The sequence below is a fragment of the Sprattus sprattus genome (assembly GCF_963457725.1).
Source record: "Sprattus sprattus genome assembly, chromosome: 16".
Classification (NCBI taxonomy): Eukaryota; Metazoa; Chordata; class Actinopteri; order Clupeiformes; family Clupeidae; genus Sprattus; species Sprattus sprattus.
In genome coordinates this window covers 17,956,596-17,976,960 of record NC_137914.1, presented here as the reverse complement: position 1 = coordinate 17,976,960, position 20,365 = coordinate 17,956,596, and the positions used below count along the sequence as shown (strand labels likewise).

The window sequence follows — 20,365 nt, the reverse complement described above, 5'->3', positions numbered from 1 at the left end:
TGTTTTGGTGATGTGTGTGGTGGTGGGGGGTTTGCTGGTGTAGGAAGGGAACGCAGGGGTTGAGATTTGAGGCGTCATGTTCCAGGAGAGTCAGGACGTAGAGACATGCTCCGGTGCGGCGAGGCACTCCACACACTCGCAGTATGAGGCGAGCTGCGAGTGTTACTGATTTCCTTCTCTGTGTGAAATGTGAAGAAAAGCCTCCAGCTGGGCCCACGCTCCTATCTTTTCATCAAACACACATACACACACACACAGACACACACACACACACACACACACACACACACACACACACACACACACACACACACGGACACACACACACACATGTACAGACACACACACACCTCCAAGCGGCACCTCAAAGTGTGGCACGACATACTTTCAAATCATTATTTTAAAGTATCATGGCACGTCTTCTCGCTCTGACAGTCGCCTCCTTCTTTTATTGCGTCTCATGAAAATTCATGCTTGTCGGGCGCCGTATATAAAATCAATGTAATGGGCCCCGTCACAGAATGTATCAGAAGTCATTCACATTCAGCGTGAATGCACAATTAGCTGCCCTTTCTTTCACTGAAATAGGCAGAGTCTGCGATCACAATTTTGCCATCAGTTGACAGATGATATCTCATTACCCTCATTCCTGTGCCCTGTCTGATATACTCACACACCCCTCCACCTTCAGCTCCTCAAGGGCCCCTGTCAAATAAGTCTGCCCCCAACAGAGACACACACACACACACACACACACACACACACACATACACACACACACATATTCACATTCACACTCACTCACACATTTTGGAATGACTGCACTGACTCCTGGGATAGTCTGAGATCTTCACTTCACTAATGTGTTTTTTCTTTCTCTCTTTCTCTCTCCCTCTCTTTTTTTATCTCCTCCAGACAAACCTGTTCACTTCACGCCGGCACCCCAGCCCCAAGATGGTAAGTCCTGCTCGCCCTCACTGGGAGATGCGCTGACCGGACCGTTTTAACACAGACAGATAACGATCTTACTCCCACAAGCTTTTGAAGTAGGCGCAATATATAAAGAAGGGAAAGGAATTGATGGGGGAAATTTTTCATGCCATGTCAATGCTTGATGTGTTTTTTCGGTTGTGTGTTTGTGAGCTTGCTGGGGGAGGGGGGAGTGATGTTTTGGGGTGTGCAGGGAGGAGATAGAGGATGGGTAGGTATGGGGAGATCCTAGTTTTTGATGTCTAGACAAACTGATTTGTCAGAACCCAGTTTTGTCTCCCCCACAGCAAGCTGGGAGAAGGGTCTACTCCCCAACAGTAACCCCCCTCCCCCCCTCCACACACACACACCCACCTACCCACCACACTCCCAAGCCTCCTGGCTTTTGCTGTATCTAGGCCAGGGACAACAGCTCGGCTTCAGTTCGTCCATCGAGCCTCTCTGACTACACCCTCTCATTCACAGATAGAAATCTCTGCCTTTGGCGCCATGTTTGTTTCCATTCTTTTCATAGTTTTATATTTATTTTGCTTTTTTGTTGGGTGGCGGCAGCCGTGAAACGAGTGCCATTAATTAAACTGCAACAATTTATTGGCAAATGGTGGAATCTCTGCTTGCTTTAATTGGGGGGAAACAGCTGGTTTCTTGTGCTGCGATGAATATTTATGTCGCGGAACATGAAAAGCCGCTTGGTAGCCCGCTGCTAGCCACCAGACCCCCCCCCCACCCCCGTCACTGACAGTATAGCCGGACTCTTCTCAGCACTGCTGAAAAACAGACCTTTACCATTGCTATTAGAGTGTGCCGAAACAGAGTTGGAGGCTCCGAAGAGAACAACAAATGAAATGCTAATAATGATTGGAGAGTCGAGCCTTGGCAGCTAAACAAACTGCCTCACTTGGAGGGTTCTATCCTGTAATTGTACAATCATTTGCTCTCCAGGCTGGTGTCTTACAAAGGCACGAGAAAAAGGCTTGTGTGAAAACACATCCATTTGCAGCAGCTGTGTAACAAATACTGGGTGTCTCGCAGTGGTGGAACAATAACTATTGTCTCCTTCAAACCATGTCCGTGCTAAAAATGCTGGGTAATTATGTTTGATTGAAGTGTTGCTTAACCTCACTTGGGTGCCAGAACCTTAGGAGCAGAGAGAGACGCACCAGATTTATGCTTTAGCCTCGCTCTTCAAGCAGGGCACCGTAAACGCAGTTTAAAAAGAGAAAAAATAGATCTTTAATGTCAGGCTAGATTGTTCTGACAATCAAATGTATTGTCAAATGTATTTTTACATTAAGGCAGCACATATACATCCAAAAGTGGCAAGGACGATTGACAAAAGGAGGCCTACATCATGAAAGAAAAGAATGGCTGCGATGTCGCTTATTCCTCCCTTGATGTCGGGCGAAAGTGTGGGCCTATTGATCGCGCTGCTCACTTTCAATATATAGAAGTTGTGCCAGCCAAAGGGCACCGCTTGTTTTCGCGCCGGCCTGCCCATTAAAGAAGAGCTGCAGCTGGGGCTTAATTACATTTCCGATAGTTGGGTGGCAGTTCAGAGGGTGGCTTGTGCTCTTTATATGCCACACATACACACACACACACACACACACACTCACATACACACTCACATACACACTCACACACACACGCTCACAGCCACAGAGGAGCAATGCACACAGTGCACACTCCTTTCCCCTGCAGGGATGGTGTTGTTGGGGCTACTGTGAGCTGGGGAGATCAGTGTGCCAATTAAAGATAGCCCAGATACAAGCCCCTATCACTCAGTGTCATATAAATGTGTTACATGACTGGGACGGTCTTACACAAAGGGCTTGCTTTGCCATTAGGAAAATTAGCCAGATAGAGAAGGCACACTCCACTGAACATGTCCTCTCGCAAGGACACAATGGCGCACCCACACAGCTTCACCCACATATTAATTACACCAAATCACAGTCTTGAATTTAAAGAAAAAAATGCCTCAGAAAACAGGAACAAAAAGTACAATTCTGGAAGATTTCCCTTTGAGAGGGAAGGACTTCTAGAATGTAAACAGCGTCCAAAGACATCTAAAAGAAAGCGTTTGAGAGTATGTTTTTTAATCGAATGTTGAAGTGAATAGCTTGAAGCTCTCTCTCAAACAGAGGCATGTTTTGGTATGAGCTACTGCAATTAGCAACCAAAATCCTACCCAATAAGCCAGTTAATCACCAAGTGAAACCTGACAAAGTAACAAAGCACCCCCTAATTAGCTCCTCTAACACCCCACAAGTGGAGGGCTGTACTGTCCACGGTTATTGCAGCCTGTCCTTTCGAGATAATCTCACAGTTGCCATGGAAAACAAGTTAGATAGAAAACTACCAGATTTTTAAAACTTTGAAAAAGAATACTTGTTGATGAAGGTTATCCACTGATGAAAACTTGGCAGTACTCTAGGGTCTTAATTATCCATTTATTAAGGATAACAGAAGAATACAAAAACTAAATCTGACAAATGTTTCTATATAATTATCTCACACTTATTTGATCTTGCCAAATGCAAATCTGGTATGGACTCAAAAGCAGTTATCTGAGCGTGTTTGTTCTCGCTCTGGAAGTAGGCTGTAATTAACACCAGTGTTGTTGAGTTGGACTGCACATTCCAAGACACTCTTTACTCCGGAGATGAAGGGTGGTTACCAGTAACTGTCCAATTGACGGGAACCACCAACTGTGTGGTTGGCGGCAGACTCTGCCTGGACCGAAGCCAGCCACAAAGCATCCACCTGCAGCTCAGGTTCCATATCTCATCTGTGTTGCCTTGGAGGCAGAAGATGGATCCTTCTTTTCTATTCTCTCGTCTCTTCTCTCCTCTCCTCTTCCGTGCCTCTGGCGGATGACAGCAGCTACGTTCATCGATTAATAATTCACTCCACAGCTTGCATGCCAGTTGTGGTGGATCCATTTTGATGTCAGTACAGGGAATAGGAAAACAGATATGCATGCTTTCATTCACACTTAAACCGAATCCTCACAGGCTAATTTTGATTTGGCAACCTAAAACAAACTTGGTTGTCTAACTGAGGTTTGCATGTAGTAAGTTTGACAGGAGGGTGATTGACAAGTTAAAAAAGGGAGACAAAAACTCCTTGTGGCTGTAGGTCACCCATCATTGTCAGCATTATCCTCAAATGAGGCCACATGGACGGGAGAAGAATTGGGTTGGGAAACTCGAGCTCTCGCTCTGAGGCCTCCTCCTCCTCCTCCTCCTCCTCCTCCTCCTCCTCCTCCTCCTCGGCACTCACTCCCACACATCTGCACACATGATAATGACTGCACTGGGTTCCTCCAGCCTGCGGCTTGGCATTTGTCACTGTGAGTGTTCCCCTGGGCCTCCGGCATACCTGAACACACACACAAAAAAAAGATGATTTGAATTGAAATGTATTTTGATCTAGGACTTGGGTTGCTGTTGTTGGGATTCGAGCTTTGGACTCGCTTTTTCCAGTACACGTCTCAGTGATCCTGCCAAAAAAACTTCTCTGCGTTTCAGTTTGAAAACTCACCACCCCCAAACAGACTTTAACAAATAACAAAAAAAAACAAATTACAAATAAGAGCATCTGTAATTCATGCCGCAGTGGCTGAATAAATTGCTGTGGCGTTCTTGACAGTGCAACTCAAGTCTGAGAGGAGAGCAGAATTAATTATTAGCAGTCTCGTATCTTAATTAAATCTTTTCATGTCACTGATTTCACACAAAGGAGACCCCCACAAAATCTACCTCATCTTTATCCCATGCTGAGGATGTCGCATATCAAGATATCAAAGGTAGCTCTAATCTGAGGAATTAACAAAAGCTGAAAAGCTAAAAATGAGCCTCTCCTGTCACTCCCCATCCCCCTTTAAGCAGAAACTTAGCCCAAGTTGTCTGTAGTGTTTGACATTACTTGGACAAAGGTTTATTGGCCCCCCAGCACAGGTAAGGTGCGTATCCAAACGCATGCCAAAAAATAAGTTGCTCATTGGGTGCCGACAGAAAGCTTGACTTTTTTTAGTTAGGTACTGTAGACTCAGCATATGCTTGCGTAAGCAACATAGCAAACCGCTGTCTTTGGATCATTCCGGAAAAGAAGTAACGGAATAAGAAAACAAAGAAACAAGACAAGAAAAAAAATCTTGATGTCTTTGACACTTTCCTGTCTAAGCTGTCACTACGATGACACTGCAGGCAGCAAGCCTCGCAGCATGGTGAAAGATATTGATTTGAGAGAAAGTGGGTGATTGAGAATATAGGTCAAAAGGGAAATACAAGCGAAATTGGCGCGGATGCAACAATGAAACGATTTGTTCCTGAGAAAAGGGGGAGAAAGTCTCAGAGCTGACACTCAAATGAGTGAAGTGTTGACACACGGAAGGAGTGAAACCATTGCAAGCCTTCTGATCCAAAAAAGACTTGGGTTGATGCATTAAGAACAATTTATATTCCCTGTCTCAAAGTTGGTGCATAAAACATTAAGAGCCCTTTATTTTGTTGTAGACCATTTACCATTTGTGTAAATGAATAACAATAATGCCATCAGTCTAAGCATACTAATAACCCATGATGCTGTCACTGCCATACTTTACTGCAGTGATGGTTTTAGCCAGATGACTCGTCATGCCTGTTTTTTGATAGACATAGGCCTTTGAAGTTTGCCCCAAGAGTTCAATGTTCAGACATTTTTCAGAGTTTTTCAAGAGTTGTTTGCTCATTGCCAGGCCAGCTGCCATACATCTTTTGCTCAGGAAAAGCTTTTATTTAGACTGTCTTACGTAAGGGTTTGATTGATGGAGCACTTCTGAGATGGTTGCTCCTCCTGCGAGTTCTCCCATCTCTGCAGTGAACTGCTGTAGCCATGTCAAAACAAACCAAGGTCCTTCTTTATAGGGCTAACAAGTTTAACTGGACGGCCTGTTAGTTCTGGCTCCTGACTTCCTGGTCTCTCAGGGCCACAGTGGTTTTGGGAACCTGTTTTTTTTTTTTACCTTTACCTGATGTATACATTACCATAGTTTAATTGTCTCTCTTATTTTCATATAGAATTCCTTGGACTCCAATGGCAATTGTGCACCCTTACATGCATAGGGCTTTGCCTTTGTAAAATCACGCCCAATTAATTTATTTGTGGAAAATGGTAAACGGTAAATGCCGTCTGAGAAGTCCCGGAGAGATCTTAGGGACAGTCAAAACTAACAAGAGATGCACAGCAAAGGGTCTGAATACTTATGTAAATGTGTCATTTTGGATTTGAAGAAGCTCGCAGACTTCTGGTTAAAAGTACATCTAATCCATTGTTAACCATAAATGCATTGAAAACACTGGAAGTGTCCTAATACTTTCCAAAGCAGCTGCGTGGTACATGGTGTTACACAGCCCTGGATTGGTGTGGTGTTTGAGCTGCCACAAACCCACGGCTGTCAAGCCCACCCCGCACCTGACATGCGATATTAACTGGGCAGGTGTAAAGGTGGCCAGGCACAGTGTAGCTTTGGACCCTGTCTGCAGGTATCAGAAGAAATGCGAGTGCAGAGGGTGGAAAAAAATACAGCAGTTCTTTCGAGCCTGTTTTTTTTTTTTTATGCTGATAATTATGATGCATGGCAGTAATGTGTTCCAGAAGGTGATGGAATGTTGAATGCAATTTTTTAGACGCAGGGAAATACATTAGGGAGAAAGGAAGCTGGAAGATGCCAAGCATTTTCTCACCCCGTTGCGCGGCATGTAATTAATGTGTAGACCTGCCATTCAGTTAGTGAAATATCGCTCTGTGTTGGTATAAAGGTTATTGCTGTTATAGGCTAGCTCTTTTTCCTTGGCTGTCATCCTGTCAGTGTAGAGGAGAATAACGATTCTTTTTCTCTGCATAAAGACTCACTTTTTTTATGGATGCAAGGTGTTAGTTTTGATCTCACCTCACAAATGAACCATTAAGCAATGATGTTTATTTTTTCCACATACATGTTTCAGCCTGTTCAATTGAAAGTAATTGCGTGCATATATACCCACTCCTTGCCTTTTAATGTGGAATCATTGGACTTGCTGTATCTACAGAGCTTGCCAAGGTGAAACATAATGAGGAAATGAAATTATGCTTACTAGGAGGGAGATAAAGTTAACACTGATTGCATCAAAAATCTCTGAAATCTGAATCTCTTGCAGATGTGCTTTATCGCTGTTATGTTGCACATAGTTTTAATCCATCTGCTCGAATCAGACAGCTAAATGTTTTTTTTTTCTCAGGCTCTGTGTGTGTGTGTCCGCGTGTTTGTGTGTGTTTTCAGTTGCGTGAGTGGAATCTCTAAGAGGGAATTCCTCTGCTCTCTTTCCTATGAGTTGGATGCAATAGGGAGGTCCTTGTGCCCCAGATACCCCCCCCCCCCCCCCCCCGGCCTGTCTAATGTTACAGTAAGGTGAAACTGCTTTGTAATGCTATTCCAATACCCCAGCAGTGGCGCCGTTAGCCTGTGCAGTGGATGATGGAGTGGCCCGGCGAGGGGGGGGCCCAGGAAGCCATAAATCTACCCCTCTAAGCCCCCCTCCGAAACGGTCTCTTTCCCTGTCCTCCTCTCTATGCGTGTTCTAAGCGAATCCTACAGGGTAGAATGATTATGTTTGCCCCTCTGCATCGGATGGAACTGGGCTCTCTCGCCGTCTGTGAGAGAGCGTCGGCACGGTAATAGAGCATGTGCAGGAGCCAGGAAAGAGACAGAGAGAGAGAGAGAGAGAAATAAGAGAAGTGGGGGAGAAGAAAGAGAGGGGTAGGGGGGTGGTGGAGCTAGTGAGAGAGTGAGCGGCGTTGTGCTGCTGTCCCGGTGTCTGCTGGTGGACACCCCCCCATGTTCCTCCTAATCTCATTTGTATACAGTAGTTTCCCCGACTTCCTCCCTTAATGGCTTGTTTGACATGGACGGCTCGCACTGCTGCACGCAATTATGACAAGGTGCTCAGGCTGCTGGGGGACAAGGCGCCGAGCCAGGGCTCTATTGACAGCCTCTCTCCCGAATGGCCGGGCCCCCGTCAGACACAGACACAGACAGAAGGCCACGAGACGGCGGCTCCCCCTGAGACATTGTGGCTAGATTGGTGATGCTTGTGTTCATGTCTGTGTTGCACAGCGCCTTAATATGTGTGCATGTGTGGACAATATATGCATACTAACTACCCCACACTCTCCTCAAGAAGGCTGGCGGCGGAGGCACGATGCATGCTGATATGCAGGATATCTCTCCCTGTTTTAATGAGATCTGCACTGGATGGGTTGGTGGGTAGTTGGGCGGCTGAATGGAGGCGCGCTCAAGGAAGAGGTGCCAGGCGGAAATGAGGGAGTGGCTTTATTATCAGATCTGGAGATGGGAAGAGGCGAGTGGTGTCGGCGGCGGCGGCAGTGGGTGGTGGCGAGCAGCTGGATGTGTTCGGACCCCGGCTCGCTCTATTTCCTTCTCCCCCTCTGCTATCGCTCTCCCCACCTCCCTTTTCCCCTCCATGAAATGATATACCTTGCATGGTCTAATTGAAAGGGAACAAATAGAGGCTGTTTTGTATGCAGATGCCTTGGCGCGGTAAACCCGCGCGTCGAGAGCATTTGCATAATGAAAGCGATTGTGGGTGTCAGAGAAAGAGCCCGCCAAGCAGCTGCAGTGGCGGACGAGATGCGGGGAAGGAATCTTAACACGCTCCTCCGGTGTGTCTCGCCTCCAAGTCGAGGATTCGCCCTCTACCTGCCCTGGAGAAAAGCCGTCCTCCCTTTTTTTGTTCGGCGGGCGGGAGATGTTTATGTGGCCGTCGGGGGGAAGAGGAGGCCTCAGCACGTAGGGCCCGTTTTTTATGACACTGTTTGTCATGCCGGGGGCCCTGTAAATGACAGCACACTCGGGGGGTCAGCTCTTCAGCGAGTCTCTGAAGTTTTTTGTTGTCGATACCATACTAGCCACGGCTACACTCGTACGAGTCACGATAGCCGGTGTGAAATAGGCCGGTGGGCCCGAAGCAGGGTGAAGGGAGAGTTAAGAGTGCTCAACACAAAGCTCTGTGATATAACTCCACTTGTGTTGCATCTATCGTCCCAGTCTCTCTCACGTTTCCTGCTCCCGCCATCATCCCAGCCATGCACATCTGAAAAGCATTAGGCGTGAAAATGCCTTGGCGGAGCGGAGGGGTGATCTCTTCCAGCTGTCGCCCCCAGAGCCGCCTTGCAGCATGTCCTAAAGGGGGGTGGGGGGTTGGGGGGGGGCCTGGACCCCGGGGCGCGCTGCTCCTCCGATGGGCGTCCATCTGACCGACGCCCCTCGCCACCTCGCCATGTGTGGATGAAATCTGGAGGCCTAATTCCCAGCAATTAGTTCAACCTGAACTCTCCTCACCCACGCAGCTCTGCAGCCAAGCCCACCGCCGCGTTTACGTGCATCAAGCGAGCGTGTCTGTGTGGGTGTGTGTTTATGAGGCGAGTGTGTGTGTGTGTGTGAGTGTGTGTGTGTGTGTGTGTGTGTGTGTGTGTGTGTGTGTGTGTGTGTGTGTGTGAACCACACAGACGGCGCGGCTCCTTTTAGCTCAGTGCTGAGGGAGCCATGAAGTGGCCAGCGGGCTCTCAGCTCCCAGGCAGTGGCTTTAAGTGACTGATGCACACACCACAGTGAGGGTATTTTTAAACCGTTTGCATGGATGCCAGCCAGGCAGCCAGGACGCCGGAGCTTTGGGTGGTGGAGCGGGCAGCCCATGTGAGCTCCCCCACCGTGGCTCGGCTCACTTCGGCTGGGCCGGGCTGGGCTCCTCGTCAAGAGCACACACAGATCCATATTTCAGGCACACTCTTTAGTGTGGTGTGTGTGTGTGTGTGTGTGTGTGTGTGTGTGTGTGTGTGTGTGTGTGTGTGTGTGTGTGTGTGTGTGTGTGTGTGTGTGGGATCCTGTTGAGAAGGGCGTGGTGGTTGTTTCACTCACTTCCAAGCTTGGACGTGCACAGATGGGAAGCCCGCTCCACATTCTGTTATTCTATGCAAGGCTATGCTTCTGCCTTTCAAAACAATCTTCACTCTCAACTTGGATCCATCTGTCTTCTGAATTCTCTCCCCCTCTCCCTCTTTTTGTCTGCGTCTTTGTTCAGATTATTCCTCTCCCCAGATAGGATCTTCTTATTTTCTTTGAATCCTTCAGTGGTGTTTAATAGGCAGGAACAGGACTGTGTTGGCTTTGTGTGCTTGTGTGTTTGTTTGGGCTGTTTCTGTGGTGATTCTGCTGAGAAGTAAACAATTAAAGGTATATAAAGCAAACTACCCCTTTGATGGTGGCCATGTGGTTGGAAGTGCGTTCTGGACTTGAGGATATGCTGGGGATGTGAAGATGTCTGGTAGTGCTTTTGTGTGTATATGTATATATATATCTATGTGTGTGTGTGTGTTTGTGTGTGTGTGTGTGTGTGTGTGTCTCAGGATTGTGAGCAAATGCTAGTGATGTGAGGGTGATGTAGCAGGGCATAACCATACCGTTTGTGTGTGTGTGTGTGTGTGTGTTTGTGTGTGTGTGTGTGTGTGTGTGTGTGTGTGTGTGTGTGTGTGTGTGTGTGTGTGTGTGTGTGTGTGTGTGTGTGTATATCTATATGGACATAGCCTTCCTTGACAAGTTGTCCAAGTACCAGCCCATTGTTGCTAAGATGAGAGACCTAGGCTATACATGCTATACATAAGCTGGTAGTATTGATATTTGGAAGTCTGGGGCATGTCCGTAAGCTTTCGGTCAGTGGGCTCTGACTGGCAGGACTTAGTGAGAGACAATCTAAACAACTAGCAAAGTTCTGCTCTGTATCAGCTGCTATAGGCAGTCTTGCTGTTTGGTGTAGGCCAATGAGTGCCCATGAGTCACTAAGCTGTATTCATCCTCTGAGAAATGTTTGAATCCTTTCTGTACAGAATATTGGTGGATTCAAATAAATTATTTAAATGTGTGTGTGTGTGTGTTTGTGTGTGTGTGTGTGTGTGTGTGCGTGTGTGTGTGTGTGTGTTGTTGTAAGTGAGGGCTGCAATAGTGGTCTGGGAGGTGCAAGGGTGTTTTTTAGTCGAGCTGTCAGCTTATCAAGGCTTGGTGCAGCCGAGCGCACATGAACACACCCACACACACACACACACAAACACACCGGGGTCATCTCCTGCATTGACACTCAATGAACATATAACTCCCTAGAATGCCACTGGAGAAAAAAACAAAACAACAGCCAAGCGAAAGCAGCTTTCAATAGCTGTAGCTTTGCTTGTAACAGAGGATCAATAAACCCAGTCATGACCCATACAAAAATCTATAGCGTTAATCATTCTCTTGATCTCCATTTAGTTGTTCTGCATGCGTGGCCCGTCCGCTTCATTTAACACATTTGTGCATGTTTCATTTCAGCTCAAACCTACTAAACAAACACACACACACACACACACACACTCACTATATGGAGAGCGAGCACCTCTGTTTCCTGCCATGAATGAGAATGAATCACATCAGAAGCTTGTCCACATATGATGCAATAACGATCTCGAGAAGCTGCGCCAACTCTGCCAAAGCAATGCAGGCTTACCTTTAACAACCTCTGACAACAGGCTCTCAGCTACTAGGGGTTCTGTTTTTATTTTCATTTATTTTTCTCTTACTTTTAAAATCTGCCTCAGTCTCTGTTTCTGCTTCTGCAGATGTAGAATTGGAGTGCACTTGAAGAGCTATTCATCCTCTGCTTTTGTGTAGTCATTCGCAGGCATAACCATGACTACTCGCCGGAAATGAGAAGCCGGCCTGCTCGTACGTGGCGCAGGCAAAATAGATGGCGGTGCGAATTTGCTAGACTGTCCCCAGGTGTGGGGGGCTTGCTAGTCACATAATTGTGCAATTAGGCACATTTAAAGCCTGTGGTGTGCACCATCGTTGTCAGAACAATGTTTCATGCATTTTTCATCCCCCTCGTAACGCAGCTAGCAAAGCGCAAAAAAAGTTGCGCGGTTGTTTTTTGGAGGCATTTCACTGCCTGCTGGAGCTCACAGGCATCTTTTAAGGGCAATGCGCCGTTACTTTTCAATCCGCCGGGCTTCAGAGCTCAGTCCTTCAGGCTCTGCGGGTTTATAGGATTACCGGGAAATGTTGTCAGATGAATTTAAAGGGTCAGTTGATTTGAAAGATCTTCAGTGTCACCAGATTTCTATTTGGTTTGCTGTACCTGAAAGAATCATGGCTACGGGTCATCCACCACACACTCGCCAGCACACCCAGACAAACACTTGCTTCCAAATACACATGCGCACGCACACACACACACATACACACACACACACACACACACACACACGAACACACACACACCCACACACACACAGAAAAGCAACATCAAGAGTAGGGGCCGAGATGAGAAACAAGCAGTGCGTGTAAGCAGATAGCTCCACTGCAACCTGGCACACTTTGATATTGGCCATGTTGGCCTCCCTGCTGAGGTTGAGATATGAAATAGGGATCTGGCCTCAGGTGCTGTGCCCTCTCTCATCATCCTGACCGTTAGACACACACACACACACACATACACACACACACACACACACACACACACACACACACACACACACACACACACACAGTCAAGCACAAGTATACATAACAATACCACCTTAAACACACAGGCGCAAACATGCAACTACACACAGGACCTGCTCCACTTCACCTCCCTCTCTCTCCCTGGTCTGTGTGGCTCTCTGGCTTCCCTGCTCCAAAACACAAACACTGCTCTATGTGTCACAGAAGCATATGCAAAGAAAGTGTTTGTTTTTTTTGTTTTATTTTTTTTTGTTTTTCTTCCCTGGTTTGACACTCATGGCTGCCGCGCCGAGTTTGTTTGCACACCACCACCTCTAGCAGTCAGGCTCATTTCCTCGCTGGCGGGTGCCAAAGGAGGACAGAGAGAGAGAACCCTCGCCAAACGCTGGCAATGGCTTCAACCCGTTTTTCTGCCACGCTAACATATGCCTCGGTGGGACTGGATTCCACCCCTGCGCCACATTAGCCTGACCGATGTACGGCGCCCAAGATGGCGCTGATGGCACGCTTTGCTTTATTTTATAAGCCCACGCGGAGCTGTTTCTGCTTCCCCTTGACATTATGGCGATGGTGCGCAACCCTAGCCTGTGGCTCACGCCCAGGGACGGGGATTATATGTTAGCATCGCCATATGCTCAACTGCCCCAGGATGACGACGGGAAGGGAACAGGAAGCACCGCCCTTTTAATAACAAGGAGCGTGAGAGGGGCTGTCATACTGTTACGCTGCGCCTGCTGTAAAACTCAGCCCTTTTTTTTCCCATTATTTTTTTTCCCTGCCCAGTTCCAGGCTTGCATTAGCAAACCAAATCAGGTGCAGGGAGAGTGAGATGGAAAAACAGCATACTGTATAACTGCTCTTATTCTCAATTCAATTCAGCACCAGATGCGCCAAACAGCTCCCCCCTAGTTGGGTTTATATGAAGAAAAAAAAAAGAAATGATTTATGTATACAGTTATGTGCTCTGTCTCCTTATTTATTTTTTCTTCTCTTCTCTGTAACTGGCGTCAGGCATCTGTGCCCCCACACCGAACACACCGTTAAGTATGGGTGTGTTGATGAGGTTATATTTAGTGGTGGGTTGTTAGAGATATGAATTATTGACACTGGGAGGAGACGGAACACTCTCCTACCCCTGATTGTTCGTGAGGTAGGATGATGAATAATTAAGAGGTGAAGTTATGGTGAAAGCGAAGAGGGAGAGACACACGGCAGGGGGAGTTGTGGTAGCCACCAAAGAGATCCTCCCTCAGCCCACTGGGGTCGACCCCCCCCCCCCCCCCGGATATGTGTTTCGCTTCAAGTTTAGGCTGCCGTTTAAGAATGAGAGAATTGAGCTATTCTGTCTGTGCGGCGGTGACTCCTGGTGCATCCTCGTTAAAACAGGACCAAAACAAAACAGACAAAAACACTCCAGCAGCCTTCACGCCTTTATCCACACCTTGAAGCTGTCTGCACCATGAAGGATTGCTGATATTAGAGCTGTTTCCCTCTCATTTATGAACATCTGCTCGGGCGTGCTGTCAGCATTGTCTCTGGAAGGTAATCAGGGGGACTGGTGATTAAAATCATGTAAAGTCCTCCAAAAAAAGTCATACAGAAAAAAGAAAAGATGGCTTCATGTTGATCATGTTTGGATAATGCATTGCAGAATCCAGAAAATAACGTTTTGTTTGAGGCTTGGAATGCAGCCTTGGTTCGTGGCCTGATCACCATGTAATCAGAGAGTCTTTGTGGAACTCAGCAAGTGATCAAGTTTCTCTGGTGAAACCAAAATCCCCATAGAGGTCGATTACCAAGCCAAGGTCACCAGTTTTTCTTGGTTTGCTATGGCCTCGTAACTTCCTGTCTGCCTTCATGGGAATAGAGGTTGTTCTGTTGTGGCAGCCATCAGACATCTCATCGTCTGAGTAATTTTCCCATTTTCAGATGTGTTTACACCAACAGGCAATGGCAAAATGCTAGGTTAGTTGGGCAAAAGGATGTCCTGTCTATGTGACCCAGCTATGTCATATTGTTCCATGTCACCCTACTCCTCTGTCTGGCGTCGGCCCAGCTGCCCATCATGATGAGTGGAGCTGAAAGATGAAGAACGATATTCCCTAGGGGACTGAGCTCCCCAGCTCTTACCCTCAGGCCTTCTCCAGCTGCCCCTCACCCACCCCAAGTGTGTGAGCTTCCTCCACCCACGTAAAGGCTCACTGGGGTGCCATATGTAAGCCTAGCTTTACTCGGCACGATTGCAAAAAGGAACAGTTGTCTCGGTTTAATGACCTCTTGAAGTCCCTTTTATGAGTTTGGTTGTTTACCATCGTCCTGTGCTATTTCAGGCCCGCCTCGCCTCCACTGCTGATTTAGACTTTTAGAGGCATCGATTGTAATGAATACCATAAATGATTTTTCGATCAATATATTGATGCGGTGTGCCGGGGCCGCAGTTGGCTGATGGGTTTAGCTGGGTTGAAAAATTGATCTCCACTCCCAGATCATTCCCCTGCACACATTGCCCCTGGCTATAGATGAAAAGGGGAGAATACCACAAATGAACAGCAATATATTGTTCGAGTTTATCTCACATAGACAGTCAGCAACATTGCATTGCCTTTAAAGAAGCACACATTTTCATTTACTTGTGGGCGCACAGAGACACACCATAACAGACACACACACACACACCGTAGCAGACACACACATACACACATACACACATACACACAATCACACAACACATACACGCACTGTTTTTCAGCGCACAGCATGCTCCCAGGACCGGGCATGTTCTCCAGAGCTTCTGTTTCATTATATTTTCCTCAGCATTTAGACTCGCTGCACTTCTGATCTTGCTGTCGGCCTTCAGATGAGGTTTGATCACCTGCTGCGATTGAAAGTGTTTTCTAATTGTTGAGGCTAACAGGCCCGCTTCACGCTAAAACATCGGAACGGCGTGGTGAAATCCTGCAATGAATATGCATGTCCTATTTTGCCGCCCCCTCTCTCTTCTTTCTTTCACTCTCTTTCTCACTCCCTTTTTCCTCTCTCTGTATCTCTCTCTCTCTCCTTCTCTCTTTTTCATTTTCCCTCGTTTTGGGGAGTCAGAGCGCACAGATGAGGCCCAGTGTGAGCCAGGAAAAAGTACCCAGGCCTGTTGCTATGGCAACTTCTGCCCCGCAAACCGCTCATGCACAATTCATGTTGGTGACCTTTTTTCCCCTCCCCCTTTCCCCTTCACCCCCAGCCCGGCCCAGTCCATCACCATCAATTCACCCGAGTGACGCATCCACCCACAGCACAGGTGGCATTGGCAGGAGCCCAATTGCACACCCCGTCCCAGCCCAGCCCACCTCGCCCCGCCCCGCTCGCCTGGCCCGCTTCCCTTCTCCGGGGTGCAATCACCCCCTCCACACAGTTCTGCGCCCCTTTCAACTGGCGGCTGAAAGCCTCATGCAGGTTTAATAACTGTCAACATGAACCAATGACAGTCCTGAAAGGAGTAGAAGAAGAGGGTGAGTGTAGGCCAGGACGAGACAGCAACAGAAAGAAGGGGAATCTCATGAAAATGACCTCTCTAGAGAGAGAGAGACAGAGAGAGAGAGAGCGAGAGAGAGAGAGTACGAGCTATAGAGAGAGTAAGAGACAGAGAGAGAGTAGGAGAAATGGTAAGAAAACTTGTATGTGAGAGTGAGTGCACTTGTGACCGAGGGAGGCACAGAGAGTTAGAGAGTTCGAAAGTGAGTAGGAGGGGGAGATAATTGCATCTGACACACCTCTCAGTCATTGTGAGTGGCTTCATTGTGAGTGGAGAATATGACACAGAATGCACTCGAATCGGGGCATGACCCAAACAGCTGCTGCTCCACTGCACTCCATCCTAAACACACACCGGACCGGCACATTTCTCTTGCTCTTCTCAGCGTCACAGGCTGTGTGTGTGTCTGTCTGTCTGTTGCTCTCTCTCTGATAGGCATACAAATGATCGCAGGCGCTCTGTCACATTCTTAGAGATTCTTAGAAATGCAGGCATGCGGTATGCGTATTTGCGGTATGCGTATAGCTTTCACACATGCAAACGCACACACACACACACACACACACACACACACCCACACACACACACACACACACACACTCACGCACACTGATAAATATATTCATATACACTCAGTCGTTGTATGAATGCTCTGAACTATGCATACTCAAACACTCTCTATTTTTGTATCATGCACACACACACCCAGGCATACAAACACACATACAGACATGAAACAGCTATGATGATCTCTGTGCTTCATGTCTGAAACAAAACGTGCGAACAATGTCACCGTCTGCCACTGCCATGGATCACTTCACTTCATCTCAACGCCAGGCTTTCATATCAGAGCATAGCATTTACATATTAACTGCAGCCCCCCCCCCATACCTGCACTACCGTCCATTAATAAAAGCAGGGCAAAAAGGAGAGAAATGTGTCTGGTTGAGATGCACTTAATGCAAATGTTCTTGCCGTCTTGCCACGTTTCCCTGTGACGTTCCTGATTTGAGCCCCATTAACATCCCGCTCTCCACGAGAGAGGGTCTCAGCAGGGCTTCTCACCAAGGATAATTTGTATACCTAATTTTTCTTGACATTATCCCTATTGGTAACTTGGCATAATGTGCCGGCTTAATCGGGGCCAGGGATATATTTAATTTTTGGTAATTACTGTAGCATGCCGGAGGGAGAGGTGGGGGGGCGAGTGTGCCTCAGATCTGCAGGGCGCTCGTGTGACTCAGAGCGCAATCCTATCTGTCACCCTCTGCTTCCCTTGTCTTAGGGTAGGGAAAACAGGAGGGGGGGGGGGGGGTAGAGAGAGAGAGGAGAGGAGGTGCGAGAGAGGAAAACTGGAAGTAAGACAGATGGAATGAGAGAGAGGGAGGGAGAGAGAGAGGGAGGTGGTAACAGAGGAAGAGAGGCAGAGAGAGAGAAAGAGAGAGGTGTGATGGAGGGAGTGGAGGGAGGGGAGAGGGAGTGTGATAGCGAGAGTTCGACAGAGAGGTGGAAAGAGCTGGGTCCATTTTGAAAATTGGCTCTTTTTTGTCATTACATTCCTATTGTGTCTTCTGCAGAACCAGAACACCAGGTCTCAGTTTGATTACTACCTCCCGTCCCTAGAGAGAAGGGTAGAGAGAAAAAGAGAAAAAAAGAAAGAGAGAGAGAGCGGTAAAGAGACCCTTACTGGCAATAGAGAAGTTAATTTTAAGCACCGTCAGTGAAAAGTTCTGCTCTTATTCTTGTTTTTTTGATTTTTTTGACCCCTGTCAGTTGTACTTTTTCACGGGCTTCTTCTCCTGCTACCTAATCTCTCCGCTCACACCTGCCTGGTATGCCGCTCATGCACAGCGTGAGCGCTCTGTTTCATTTTTTATTTTATTTTCTTCTCTTTTTTTTTCAAGCGTTTCAGCCTTCAAAGCGAAGCAGGCAGGACAGACCCGGGCTCGTCTCCAGCCCGTGGAGCCCGTGTCCACGGAGGGGGCGGATCACCGTCAGGCGGGCAGGCAGGCGGGGAGACAGGCAGGGTGTCTGGCCTGTTCCGCTCGCTGCACATGCCATTACCCAGCGCTCTTTGGGCCCGGCCCCTCTCTTTTCTCCCTCTCTACCTCCACATGGCGAGGCGGCCTCCAGCGGGGTTGAGGGGAGGTGTGTGTGTGTGTTTGGGTGGGATGGGGTGTGGCGGGGGGGGGGGGGGTGTAGGGGGGTGTAGGGGGGGTGTAGGGGGGTGCAGGGGGGTGCAGGGGTAGTGTCACTCCCATGTTTAACAGTCGACAGCGTTCTCTCCGGGAACATTCAGGCGTTCCTATCCATGTCAGATACTGCTGTGAAAGCCATTACGACATCCCAGAGTCTTTTTATGGAGTCTCCATATTTCTTGAGGTACTGAGGGAAGGAGGGAAGGGACTAGAAATGGAGGAAAGATGGCTCTGGACCATCCCCCACACCCCCTCCTCCCCACGAAGGCTCCACCGTGGCCGTCCTCTGGGAAGCCTTAAGCCGGTGAATGGACGAAAGACTTTTTCCAGGCTGCGCGTCCAGCGCATGAAATGGCAGATGTTGGCCAGGAGTGATGGGAGGTCTGGGATGGAGCAGAACACTGTCTGCCAGGTGGGATATTACATCAGATGGAGAGTATCGATCCAGAGGAGACCCCAGACACGCTCGCTCACTTCTCAACCCCTGCCTACGAGCCACTGGGCACGCTCGGTACTCTCCTCCCCCTCCGACCACCGTCACCACCATCACCATCACCACCACAACTACCACTGCCACCTCTCCTCCAGTCCCCTTTACCTGTCCTTGGTAGACACTTGTGTTGAGTTTGGCGGTAAAAGCCAATTACATGCTTACATAAGGCCCACGTTCCCTCAGACTCATTCCACTCCATTTACTGCCCCAGGTCCATCCGTTTTGTTTTTAAGTGCTCCGACGCACAGCAGAGACGGGAAGTAAAGAGCAGAAAAACAGTCAGGTGAGGGAGGAAAAAATAAATCTCTCTCTTTATCTCACTCTCTCTCTCTTCTCTTCTTCTGTTTCTCCCTGGGAGTGCATCACGAACACCAGTTGATGAGGGCATCTGTTAATTATGTGGCGCTCACTTTGTATTGGGGATGTCAATTAGACGCCGAGCTCTCGCTTCCTCACTTGCCAGCTAGATGCCAGTGTGCGTGAGGCGCGTGCCTTATCATAGCAACCCCAAAGGCACCAGCTCTGAGTTATGGCAGAGGCAGTAAGTCAGAATTATACTGTGTGCACGTGTGGTTGTGTGAATGTGTAGATGTGTGCATGTCACAGTGTACATGCGCCTGAGTATGTGTATGTGTAGCTGCTTCTGCAACTGGTTCTCTAGTTGAAAGTGTGAATATGTCTTGCGTGAGCTTGTACCGTAGGTGTCTGTTTGTGTGTGTGTGCAAATGTATGTGTTGGTGTGAATGCACTGGCACCCTCTGTGTGTTTGAAGGTCTATATATACACACGTGCGTCTGTAGTTACACTCCCTGCAGGAGAGGGCCTGCCCAGCGCCTCACGGTGCGAGTGCTAGTAAATTGACAGTGTAACCGGTGACGTGGAGCGCCATCTGCTCCCTGTATGCTGGAAGCCTGTGTGGGAGCAGCAGAGCTCCCATTCGCAGCTGCTGTTGGTGCCGTGGATGGAGCCGCCATGTCATATCAGGAACCCCACCAGGAGCCCCGTCAGGAGAGGAGAGGACAGGACAGGACAGGCCAGGAGAGGAGAGGAGGACAAGGAGAGGGGGGGGGGGGGGGGGGGGGGGGGCTGGGGCGGGGAGAGGAGAGAAGACAGGCTAGTGTGCTAGTCCTTAGGGCGCTAAAGGGGACAGATGTATTTTTTCATCTTTTCATTTTCCTCCGGTATTTTTTTTCCAGAAGCGCAGTAATTGGGTTTAACATGCCCTGCTGGGACGGGGGTGGGTGGCGCATAGCAAAGTTGGCTTTTGTTCTTCGGCTCATCTCTGATCCGGTACAGCCGGTGCAGCAGGGTTCGCACACTACCACACAAGAACAATCAGATACCCTGCAGACCCACATGCATACTCTCACACACACAAAAGCTTAGACGTACGTACCAAAGAAGCCACAAAAAAGATTCTCCCACATCCTCTGTTCAGGTTCAGATGCCCTTTAATGATATAATTAGCAAATCCCCAACCCCCTCCCTCCTCCACCCTACCAGTTCCAATCTGTGGCCTCTTCCAAAAAAGAGCAAGGCTAAGAAGGAACAGGCAGAAGACAGAAGGGTGGTGGTGCGGGGGT

At 48.2% G+C, this 20,365-nt stretch overlaps 1 protein-coding gene across 1 annotated transcript in view; it reads left to right on the top strand.

Annotated features, from left to right (window-relative positions):
* The window catches only part of agrn (agrin), a gene marked incomplete at its 5' end in the record, with an annotated part of 200,835 nt that overhangs the window by 84,139 nt on the left and 96,331 nt on the right, over positions 1-20,365 (top strand). Inside the window, 1 exon segment of the mRNA XM_080853360.1 lies at positions 916-957. Within this exon segment, the coding sequence (XP_080709486.1) occupies positions 916-957 (42 nt within the window).